General features: G+C 46.7%; 1 protein-coding gene across 42 annotated transcripts in view; it reads left to right on the top strand.

Annotated features, from left to right (window-relative positions):
- The window catches only part of CAMTA1 (calmodulin binding transcription activator 1), an 853,189-nt gene that overhangs the window by 408,377 nt on the left and 432,085 nt on the right, over positions 1-12,727 (top strand). For all 42 annotated transcript variants that reach the window (XM_070610969.1, XM_070610946.1, XM_070610968.1 and 39 more), the window contains one exon: positions 4,694-4,829. In XM_070610969.1, the coding sequence (XP_070467070.1) occupies positions 4,694-4,829 (136 nt within the window). The remainder of the gene's footprint in view (positions 1-4,693; positions 4,830-12,727) is intronic.

Here is a 12,727-nt window from a genome sequence, read left to right as displayed (position 1 = left end):
CTAGGATGGCTATGATCCAAAAGACAGGCAATGCCAAAGGTTGGGGAGGATGTGGAGACACTGGAACCCTCATGCATTTCTAGTGGGAATGTAAAATGGTGCAGCCACTTTGGAAAACAGTCTGGCAGTTTTATCTTTATGTGATCAGATGCACCTGTCTTTCACACATTGTTATTGGATTTTTAATCATGATTAGGAAAGTTTTCTTCACTTTCAGGTTATAGAGAAATTTACCTATATTTTCTTCTAGAGTATGTATGATTTTATTTACTACCTTTAAATCTCTGTCCCATTGAAATTTATCCTTCTGTATGGTGTGAGGGTCAGATCCAATTTTCTCTTTTTTCCATATGCCTAGCCAGTTATCCCAATATTACTTACTAAAAAGTCAACCCCCTCTCCCCAACTGAGTTGAGATATTTCCTTTATTGTATACTAAATTTGTAAGTGGGAATATTTCTGGATTTTCTATTCTGTTCCATTGGTCTCTTTATTTTTATGTCAATTCCATGCTTTTTAAAATACAGAGCTTTATAGAAGTGTTAATAGTTGATATGGCTGGCCTGTATACCTTGGTGTTCTTTATTGGAGTTTTCTGGCTATTCTTGGTATTTTTTCCTTCCTATACATTTTATAATAAATTTTCCTAGATCCAAAAAAACATCCTGGTGGGATTCTCATTGTCATTACTTTATATTTACAAATTAACTTTGGGAAGATTGACATTTTTATGATCTTAACTCTTCCTAACCAAGAACATGTTATGTTTTTGCATTTATTGAAACCTACTTTTGTGTCTTTTAGATTTTTATACATTTTCCTCTTAGGTGTTGGGAATTTCTTATTAAGTTTATACCTAGTTATTTTATTTTCTTTTTCTGTTTGGTAAGTGGAGTCTTCCATCATTCCTTCCATCTGTTTTATTTGTGTGCTTGTACATGTGTGTGTGTATATGACACACACAAACATGTATATAGCTGTTATGTAAGCGTGTGTGTGTGTGTGTGTGTGTGTGTGTATATATATATAAACTATTGATTATGTATCTTAATTTTATATCTTTTTATTTACTTTTATAATCTGAAGTACTTTTTCCATTGATCCCATGATCTTTTTACCATATTGCACTGGACATTATTGGTTTTGCTAGCTGTTAGTTTCTTAGATGATAGGTTTCTTGGCTAGATGCCTCCATGGTTAGAATGAAGCTCCCAGTTTTTTCCTTGATGTTCCTCTCACTGCTGCAATGGAGGTCTCAGATTGTTTCCCAAGGCTCTCTTAGGCTATTTGGCTTAGTTTGGCTTCTCCCAGAAGGAGAGCCTGAGATGAAGATTTGGGTACAAGCAGTTTATTTGAGAGGTGATCCCAAGCAACTCCAGTAAGGGAGTGTGAAAGTGAGAGAGGAAAGGGAGAAATACAAGTAAAGGGTGCTTTTTCCCAGCAAGTCACCACTGTGGGCAACTGGAGCTCTGCTCTGGGAGACCATACAGAGCACCCAGAGCACCTAACCATACGGTGGGGAGGCCTGGGAATGCCTCAGAGCTATCCCAACCGTGGAACAAGGAAGCCAGAAACTTACCTACCAAGTCCCCATCCACTGGGTGAGAGGTGCTTTCAGGGCATTAATGACCACTCAGCCAGGAGAGCAGAACTGGGATTCAAACCTGGACTGGCCCCACAGTCTATGCTAAACCAGTAGCCTCGGGGGAGGTTCTGGAGTCTCCAGAGAGACTCACAGACTGACTGTGAGTGAATGCTGCTTAGACACTATCTCGCTAGAAAGGCTTGATTTCCTCATCTATATGTTGGGAATGATAATAATACTATCTCATAGGGTTGCTGTGTGCGGATGATGGCTATAGATGTAGACGTAGATGAAGATGTAGGCATAGGTATAGATGTAGGTAGATATAGATGCAGACTAGATGCAGACACGCATGTGGCCTGCTCTGCCCAGCAGAGCACTAACTGGGAGTTGGTGGCATTATTAAGTGGTGACAGGACTTCCGTGCCTTCTCCTTGCGGTCGCCCTTACCCTCTGTCCTCAACTCCGTTTCCATTTCCCTGCTGTTCTCAGGCGGTGCGCGCTTTTGAGCTGTCCTGAAAGGCACTAAAGCCCCCACCATGGGCCCCTCTAGTGGGGCCAGGCCCACATCTCCTTCCTCCCAGAGCAGCACTCCAATCCCCCCTCCTCCCTCACATCTCTTCCCAGCAGCTCTGCTTGCTCTCGATTGTATTCTGGGATGGCAGAACAGGTTCATTTTCTTCACATCGCGGGGCGCGTGGGTCCTTCTGCAGCCCTCTGGCTTTCCCTTTGCCGTCCTTGGACCTGTGAACTGTGGAGGGAGGGACCTTCCCCCATCATGCAGAGCAGAGGCAAGTTCTAATAAAATCAGAGTGGTGGATTAAACACTATTAGGTTGCTCATTATTGCAAGTTAAAATGATGATTCCATTTATTAAGGCCATTTACGTTGGACACTTCTGCTCCCTTGGGATTACGTCTTGCTAAAAGTGTCAGATGATAGGGCCGTTCTTGCATCCTCAGAATGCAGAGGGTGGGTCACCAGAGGAAGATGGGTTTCCTTGGGTGGGTGCAGTTGTGATTCTGACTGTGGATGTGATGGTTTGGGGAGTCCACCCTCTCTTGGTCATACCGGTTACGTTCCGGGAACAGCCGGCCTGAGGATGCTGCTGAGGTTCATTGACCATGTTTAGAAAGGGCAAGAGGATGGAGCAAACTGCATTCCTGTCTTAGCTCGAAAGAAGCTGGATTGGATGAATATTGAGTCTGCTTCAACGGATGAGTTTTCTAGGGCCAAGGGGTCCCTGCAGCACTCTCAGGTGTGTCTTCGTTCCTGTTTGGAGAGGGCGAGGCAAAAGCAGAGCCCCTCTGTTTGATCAGATGGATTCCTCTGCTTATTCCTTAGGCAGTGGCCCAAGCACAGTAGTTGGGCTTCGGAGCCCTTCGAATGGGTCCCTTAGTGAGTGGAGGACTCACAGTGCTCTGAAGATTAGGTACAAGTACCTAGAGCACGCTGAGTGGAAGAGGCAGCCATCATTGGCCTCATATTTGAGCCTACCTGCCATTTAGAAATGGAAGATAACTGTCAGGTTTTCAATGCAGACTTTTAAGTGCGAGACAGATACGTCAGGTGACAGCGTTGTGACAAGAGCACGGAGCTGTTTCCAGATTGTTTTAGTCGGCACAGACTCAGGGAGGAAACCAACACTGACACAAACCAATTGCCCCGTGATCGGCAAACAATGAAGTGTTGGGAGTTGCTGTTGAAAGTCTATAATTTCCAGTGGAATTGCTGTTTAGTCATCACCTTGCTGCTGAATGACACAGCCCAGCTGGGTGGGAACCACAATTAGCTGCTGTCACCCCGGAGTGATTTTTTTCCTCCTACAGACAATGGAATATTAAGACATCAATAGCCAATGTTCTGTGCCCATTGTACAAAGGAAAAGAAAAGAAGGGGATGGAGGCGCTTGCCCTAGGCCTCAGAGAAGGCTGGCTGGCTCACTTTCTCACCTCTGCTGTAGCTGAGAAGTAGGATGACTTGCATTAGAAGAAGGCACTTCCTTTGCCTTGTTAATGTGTGGCACTCTCACCCCAGCTGGGAGTAAGATGGAGCGCTTTGTGCTGCGCGGTCTGGTGCAGAGTGACATGGAGCTGGCCAAGGGGAGGCAAGTCACGTGCTGCAGCTTTCAGGGGAGTCTTCCTTGAAGGTTGGATCTGCCCACACCTGCTGGCACTTTATTCTGGAAGGGGTTTACCATTACCTTCAGCTCACCTTCAGCTGCCAGGGGAGTTTAGTTCTTTCTCTCTTTGGTGTTTCCAAACCAAAATATGTGACCTCTGCAACTATGGAGGAGTCAGTAAACATCCTCTGTTCTCTGTGGTTGATGCATAACGTCTTTTAGGAAAATTCAAGGCTTTTTTGTTTGTTCTTTTTAAATGGCACAAGAACGGCCATCCCACTCTCAGCATTTAGCAAGCAGGCAACTATTTTCCTAAGATAGGGTGGTTGTGGACCGAATAGACAAATTTACCTGGCAGTACTGAGCCCTCTGACAGCTGAAGCCCAAATGGGAAAGAATCAGGTACTTAGCTTGCTTGAGAAGAAGGACCGAAGATGCTCTTTCGTATCTCGCGGTAATCTAAATGCAGGCAATGAATCAGGGACATTTGGCTTCGCTGACTAGTTCTTCCATTGGTCTGTTCTTAACATAGTCATCTAGCGTCTGCCTTAAACTTATTTATTTCCTAATGCTGGGTGATGGATTAAAAGATGTGTAGAAAATCTTTCTACAAGAGATAAGATATTGCAGGCTGCCACAACACCCCCGGCTCTTTTTGCTTTCTCTCTCTGTTTTTTCTGCTTTTCAGTGCACAGCTCAGGCCCCACATCGTATATCCTGATTAGATGGTGGGTATTACTAAGGGGATGTTTTTTAAGCCTATCATTGACACATTTAATTCATTAGGTACCAAATCCACAAGCAAATTTTGGCTGGCCATAAAACATGGTTAATCCAGGGAGCTGCAATAAAAGGTGAAAAATTATGTTCCAGCAAATGTGGAATATTGCTTTTCTGTAGAGACTTTTACTGGTCTACGATATCTTTCTTCATAAATTTTTCTTCTGCTTGGTTCTCTTGGTAACTTAACCATTTGTTGTTTCCAGACCACAGAATGGCTCAATGATACTCTACAACAGGAAGAAAGTGAAATACAGGAAAGATGGGTATTGCTGGAAAAAGAGGAAAGATGGGAAAACGACCAGAGAGGACCACATGAAACTGAAGGTCCAGGGAGTGGAGGTAAAGAGCAGAAAAGGCTCTCTTGTTCCACAAATGTCATTTCTGGGCTGCAATGAGGATGTAATTGCTTTGGAGTCATTTGATGCCAGTCACCTCTGTCAAAAGTATTTTTGCTTGCCAAGACCGTGTTTGTTGTTTTTCTTTTTTTCTGCCTTCTTACTCTACAGTCTCCATTCAAGTTTTCCATGAAACTGGATTTGATTGACACTCTCCTGTTTCTCGGGAGTCATTGGTATATAGATTGAGACTGGCAAGCTTCCTGTAGAATCATGTGTTGTATTTATCACAGAGGAACCTCCGAGTGCACTGAGAGTTTGCAGGTGCTAGGGGAGAGGGGAGCTGCATAAGGAACTCCCTCTTCACATGGCTGGGGCCTGCCTCTGCTGGGCAGGTCCACTGGGAGCTGGTGATCCCCATATGGAGCCTGGCTTCACTCCCTCCACTGACAGCCTCTTCAGTTTCCCTCTGGGTGTTTCAACCTCAGGGAATGTGCTATTAGATGGGACACCAAGATGTGTGGGATTCCTGCAGGGCTGGGGTGGAGGTGGGTCCTGCAGAAAACGTCTTGGGATCTTGTGCAAACTTCATTTTGGGTCCTCAGGGGAAGAGAGGGTACAGTCTGGTTTCCTTGCTGTCATTCTGACCCCACAGGCTCTCACCCTTGGGCAGCCATGGAGACATCCCTCCGCCTCCTCTTTTTCATCATTTGAGGGTCCAAGGCACATGTCACAGTGGTACAGGGAGATGATATGAATCGTGGTGCATTCTTGGCTTGCTAGTTAGCAAGCACCCATTTCTCTGCATTTCTTGCTGATCCTTGTAAGGGATTTCCCCAGGAGCATGGCCTGTGCTCTCTTGGGCGGGGAGCTGAGAAGCTGGCTTGTGATCCACCTGGTATTTCACACTGGTCAAAGAGAGGGGTCCTGGAGTCTGTTGCTGTGTTGGGTTCTCTGGCGTGCCAGGATTGATCACCAGGACCGTAAGCCCACTTGAGTTCAATGGCTCACTCTCCATGCTGACATTCTTTGTGACACACTTTGTCATTATGACTTTTTCTATATTAATCATGTGCTTTTATGGCTGTTAAAAATAGCATCCAATGACTTTTATTATATTGCCCCACAGAGAGAGATAACTTTTGTTTTATGTTTTTGGTTTTTTTTAAACACCTAATAACAATGCTTTATGATGATGAACAAAGAAAAGCCCTGAAATGAGAAATTCCAGTTCCCCACGGTCTCTTGTGTTCAGTGTTTGCACAGACTGCACGGAGCATTAAAATGCAGATTACTCGACCCTGCTGCTCTGGACCCACCTTGTGGCCTGTGACGGTGATTGTACGAATAGATTAGCCACTGTTACAGGGAGCCCAGGGAGGGGGTGGTGGTTGTTACATGCATCAGGTTGGCTCCGACTTCTGGTGACCCTGTGAATGAGCGATGTCCACAGTGTCCTGTCCTCAGCAGCCCTCCTCAGCTCCGGCAGACTCATGCCCATGGTTTCCTTTATGGAGTCAGTCCTTCTCATATTTGGTCTTCCTCTTTGCCTGCTGCCTTCTACTTTCCCCAGCGTTATTGTCTTTTCCAAAGACTCCTGCCTTCTCATGATGTGCTCAAAGTAGGACAGCCTCAGTTGTATCATTTTTGCCTCCAGCGATGGTTCAGGCTTAGTTTGCTCTGGGACTCACTTGTTCCTCTTTCTGGCAGTCCAGGGTAGCTCTCCTCCAACGCTGTATTTCAAATGAATCAATTCTGATCTCCCACGATGGAGAAACAGGTAGGAAGTGAGGAGGAGTGTGGGTGGGGCCCAAGAGTGAGGGGTTGCTCTTGCCGAGCCTAGTGGGGTCTGTGGACTTTCACGCCAACACCACTGCACACAGCCCCGGGTGGCAGGCCTCCGGTAGGTTTCATCTTTAGTGATGTGTAAATCAGGAACTTCTGGTTGTAAGTAACAGCAGGGTGGAATTCTTCCTCAGCAGCAGCACAGAAGCCCAGAGGGGAGAAAGCCACGGTGTTCATTTTCTTCCCTCATGTTATAAATTAGAATTGTCACTGGGTGGAATCAGAATGATTTATGGTTATTTTTAGGCCGTATTTATGTTTGGAGTTATTTGTGGCTCTCACACTTGCAGTCCAATGTGTAGACACGTGTGGGGGCAGTCCAGACCCTCCGAACATTGAGGAAGGGAATGTGCAAGACGGTGAGCGGTTTCCATGACTTTCCTGGTGAAAGTGGCAGTAGGGCAGTAGAATTGGAAGGCGGGCTTGGGGAAGCCTTGGTGGGCAACACTGGTGTGCTTCCAGGTTCTGGGAGAGTGAGGCCACGTAAGGTGAGTGCGTGGTGTGGTGGTCTTTCCCATTGAGCTCAGGGAGTTGTCCCATTGAGTCGTTCAGTAAACACTGACTCTGTGCAGGGCCCTGTGGTGTCTACAGAGAAAACATGAGCCAAGTGCAGCGCCCCACGGACTCACGGTCAAGTTGAGGGGATGGCTGTGTCCATACCTAAAGGTCATTAGCAGTGCTGAGAAGTGCAGAAGCCTGAGCTTTTAGAATGAGTGTTCTGGGAATTCAGACCGAGCTGGGGGGATCAGGGAAGCTTCCTAGGTGAGATGGGCTATACGCTCAGTTCTTACAGGTGGGTAGGATGTGTGTATAACTTACGCAGTGTCTCGTAGCTTACCCTTTTCACTTAGCACTGTAGTCTGAGCTATACGTAGGTCGATACTGAAATCCCCTCATCTTTTTCTCTGCTCTATAGTCTTCCACTGTATAAGCGCTTGAAGCATTCCCCAGTGGACTTTTAGATTCTCTCCAGTTTTTCAACATTCAATGCTCCAGTAAACATTCTTATGCAAGTCTGTTTGTGCATGTGTGCAATCTGGACCTGGAATTGCTGGGTGTAAGGTCTAAGTGTTTTCTAGACACTGCCAAATTCTGCCAAGTGGCTGTGCTAATTACACCCCCACCAGCACTGAGAATTAACGTTTCTCCCACACCCTCCTGCACACTGATGGATGAAAGATGATAACTCGTTCAATTCGAATTTGTGTTTCTTAATTATTTGTGGATGAGCACCTTTATATGTTAATGGAAGTCCTTTGCTCTGGATTGTCTACCATGGGCGTGATTTTTAAATAGCCCCAAAGAAAGATTTCTCTGACAAGAGCAGCCCCACATCTCACTGGCGTTTCTTCTGCATTTGCTGTAATCTGGACCAGTGGCTGGGAAGCCCAGTGGTCGTGCAGGAGACAGTAGGCATGTGGTCCTTTCCATCTGGGAAATTACAATGGGGATGTCCATGGGGCTTTACATCTCACAGGAGGAGGGGGCTGCTGAGTTTGGATGTTGCTTCCCCCTTCAGTGGATTCAATCAGGTGGTACCCACTGACTCAGCACCTCCATCATGCCAGCACGGTGCCAGCTACCCCTGCTGCCTGGAGAGGCAGGCAGCCCTGCACAGGGTCTTGGAGCTCTGATTTTCTACCGCCAGAGCAGGTTTCCTCAGTTCAAGGGCATGATAAAGATATTTGGATCTACCGTTTAACATATCACTTGCTATAAGCCTTCCCTCAGGCCAGGAAAACTTCCAGCCCTGTTCCGGGAACTGCTCAGCCGTCTAGCTTCTTTTGTTCTCAGAAGCTGGGGCCCTAGGTACACACAGCAACTCAAAGGCACATTGATTTTCTCAGCCAGGCACAGGATGGGGGCAGCTGCTTTTGAAGCTGACGAGCTGTTAGGTCCGTGATTAGTTGTCTTGTCTGTAAGCCAAGGAGAAGCTAGCTCGATAAGGTTTCCAGGGATGACAAAGGTTGACAGGGAGGAAAAAGAAGGTGGTTACGACGTCAACGTTTCTCGAGATGAAATCTCAGCAGGCCTGAGGTTGGTCCTGCTCCCCATGCAGATTTGTGCCTCTTACCGGCCTGACACGTCGGAGGAGCTCTAGGGTGGGAGAAGCCCTGAGAGCAGGGGGCCAGGTCCCAAGTGTCCCCATGCCTCTGGATCACCATGGCAGGTATCACCTGAGTGGGGTGAGGTCAGCCCGAGGTGACGTTGTTCTTGAGGCCAAGCTGGAAGAGTGCTTTTTAAGTTCACAGTGCTTTTCCTGGCCCCAGAAGCTTGCAGGGCTGTCTTCTGTCCGGTCTTCACACCTCTCTCCTGAGAGTGCTGGTGTCTCAGAACCCAGGCCAGCTCTCAGCTGTCTACCTCCCGACTCCTTCGCTGCTGGGTTCCCACAACAGATAGGGATGCACACTTAATATAGGGATGGCTGCAGGCTTATGAATCTCCTACCAGGTACACTATCTCATTCAACCCTCATCAAAATGTCCGTGCAAAGTACACATTACCACACTCATTTCACAGATGAAGAGATGGAGCCTCAGAGGGGATTTCTCTTGCCCCATATCCAGCCACAAACCAGTGGATAGCTGGGACTTGAGCCGAGGTCTGCCTGCTGCTAAAGTGGAAGCACTCGCCCTGACACCAGCTGCTCCTGGGCCTTCTGGTGAGATTTGTAGTTTTTCACATACTCTTTACTCGTCAGCCAGTTCTCAAATGCTTTCTATCCACCATCATTGTGATGGGTACTGAGGATGCAGTGATGTAAACAAGAATACTCCCATCTCATGGTGAGACCAAAAATCAAGCATGCACCCATAACACAGGGTCGTGAGGGCTATGATGAGAGAATTACAAGGCCCTGTGCAAAACACATGGGAGGGGAACCTAAGGCAGACTTGGTCTTGAGGAACTGACATGATCATAGGGAACTAGGCACTGTTGGGAGCCAGGCAGTCACAGGTATGGATGGGAAATAGTGATAGGCAGTGACAGAGGCTGTTGAAAAATAGCTAACGTGATTTAAAGCAACAGGTGGCCAGAATTGCGACGTGTCAGTATCTCTCCCAGCCCCATCAGACCAGATGTTCGCCTCCTGGGGACGAGGCTTTCTCTGCTCTGATCATAAAGTGTGCCTTGCCGCAGACGTCCTGCCTTTGGAACCAGTGGGTGGTCCTTGCACAGAGGCTGTTGGCTCAACTGTGGGTAGCACGGACAGACACCCCTCCCCACTGAGCCCATTCTGTGGTGGACAGGAACCCCCTGGCTTGGACCATCTGGTGAGCAGAAATGCCAGCCATCATCTCTGTCTGATTGGAGTTTTCAGTGGTGAAGAGAAAGTTTAGTTTTGCTGACCTGTTTGTTCTGCCTAAAAGAATGAAGAGTTGCTTTGTCTTCTCGACTAACTGCCGGACAGCTCGAAGCCCGTTGTGAGCATGGCAGCGGCAGTAACAAGGTTATGTTTTTGGACTTGGCCTCATTAGAAGTGATGTTCTTTATCTGGACACTTAGGCCACATATTAAAAAGAGAAAAAAAGCACCTCTTTTAAAAGTAGGAATGATATTGTAGTTACCGCATTAGGAATTAACAGGGCATGAAATAACTGTCTGCCTCGTGGCAATGCCAGATCATTTCAGCTCTGCTTGCAGCCATAAGATAAATAGGTATCTTGCTTGCAGCTGATGGAAAATATTTAAAATAGCCAGGCACAAACATGTATGGTGCCCAAATCAAGTTTGGAAAACAGCAATGAATAGATAAGGAGGAAGTCAGTTGGCTGATGAAACAGCTGGGCAGCAGAAGCTCACAGAGGCGCAAATGAGTCTGCGTGTTGCAACGATGTGTTTTTAAACAGAATGCACATTTTCTGCTTTTCATGAAGAATAGTGTGGCTTTGGTCTGTGGATGTATTGTCTTACTCCTCTTCCCTTCAGACTCTCCTTGCACCATCAGTCTACACCGTCCAGCATACCCTGCTCAGAACCTGTTTTTCCCTGTGTCTCCATCGAGACTGTGTTATCCTTGTAACTTCTGAACCTTCCAGGGTATCTTCCCTGATCTTCTCCAGCCAGAAGTAGTTGTTTCTTCCCTTTGCTTTCTGAAGCTCTCCATTGGTACCTTTCTTAAGGAAGTGTTCTCTTTGATTTTATGTTAGCTCTGTCCAGTTCAATAAACATATATTAAGTCTCTAGTATTTTCTAGATAATAGAAAGCCTGTGTCTAGTGTCTAGGTACTAGGTGATCTGTTAAGCACAGGATATAGAGGCGAGTAAGACACAGCATCATACTTTAAAAACTTAACCTGGTCATTTCAGTGTAATAGGGTAATGTTACGACAGAGATTTTGAGTGTTTGAATGAACTTGGTTCCCCTCTCTGAGGACAGGGTCTGGACCAGTCATCCACAGGACGTTGGTCTGAACGGTAAGGTCTGCCTAACAACTAACCGCTTTCACGGGTAGCCCCCCCACCCCCGAATCTGAGCCTCCCCGCAGCCCTGTGGTTCCATCGTGGCAGATATTTTTATCCCCATTGGTTGCACATCTGGGACTTGAACCCAGGTCTTTGATTTCAAACCCCGCTGCCTCTCCTGCCTGGCATCGAGTGCCAGTGTTGAGGTGTTCCGGTCTCAGGACCATCTCCAGTGGAAAGAGCAGGTCTGTTGCGCGGTACCTGGGGGATCTCCCAGGGCTCTCTTCTGACTTTTAATCATCTGAATTTTTGTGTAGCATTCTGCTGGTTCGTTAGCACGTGAAGACAATTTTCTGTTACCTGGATATGTTTTGGTGGAATCACTTCAGGCACTCAAATCCATAGTATTTCCTTAATTTCTAATTACTTAGCATCCCTGGTGATATGTCCCTACCCAATTCATATAATTAAAATTTTACCTAATAAATAACATTAAGCTGGCCACGTTTTGAAGTGGCTGTAGTAGCCCTCTCTGTTCACATTCTGCTGAGCTCAAGGAGGTCTGAGCGGGATAGCGGTTCTGCTTCTCCTTCTAAAGGCTCCCTCTTCCCTGACCACAACCAGTTAACAACAGCAACAACCATGATGGCATCATTTATTGAATACCTGGTCCTGTGCTTGTCACTTTATGTGCACATCGCATTCAATGACTTGACAACATCCCTGCTAGATAGGTACTGTCATTATCCTCATTTTTGCAAAAGACGTAATTAATTTCCCAGAGGTTAGGAAATGTATCCAAGGATACCTGGCTGGTTAGTCACAGAGCCAAGATCCCACCCCAGGTCTATTTGATTCCAAATTCCCAGTTTCATCATCACTATACCACACTGGCCTCCAAAACACCTTGATCCTCAGAAGATGTCTTCTTACTCCATGGGGCTCTGGGAGTAAAGGGTTTAAAACAGAGCACCATGTACCCAAGCATGGGTCTCAAGTAAGATGGGGGATAAGGAAGGCCTTTACCCTTTAGAGTGATGGGCCCCCTTCTGGTCACCTGGCATCCCCTCCTTATAATGCCAACCAGTCAAAGGGGCAAGAGCCCTGCCCCACTGTTCTTCTAGCCCAGGAACCTGGCTCCCTCGGGCCACGAGGCATTACAGGAAGAAGATATGGAGGCCCCTTGCTGTCTGCTTCAGTGGTTGGGAGTTCACCCTTCAGCACTCTAATACCTGCAGGACCCGCCGTCACTCCTCAGCTCGGATTTCATCCAAGTCCTCCAGAGCCTCTTATGTTCCCATGTCACCCTTCACTTAGGGGTAACGAGCTGTGTTATCCGCTCCTACTGTGAACTGCTCGTCTCCATTTGTCCTGAAGCTACAGCTTTCAAGCTTCCAGGATCTGCTCACCCTGGTGGTCAGGGTCTGTGTACTCACTCTCCCTGTGTAGCGTTGCCAGATTTAGTGCACACACACACATGCACACACATGCACACATATGCACATATGCAGACATCAGAGACAGGATGACCAGTTAAATTTGAATTTCAGATAAACAATTTTTCAGTACAATATGTCTCATGCAACATTTGGGACATACTTATACTAAAATATTATCTGTTGCTTATCTGAAACCCACATTTAGCTGAGC

Source organism: Equus przewalskii, chromosome 2 (genome assembly GCF_037783145.1).
Source record: "Equus przewalskii isolate Varuska chromosome 2, EquPr2, whole genome shotgun sequence".
In the NCBI taxonomy this organism is placed as follows: Eukaryota; Metazoa; Chordata; class Mammalia; order Perissodactyla; family Equidae; genus Equus; species Equus przewalskii.
Note: the sequence above shows the minus strand (reverse complement) of the source record. Positions and strands in the feature narration are given on the sequence as shown.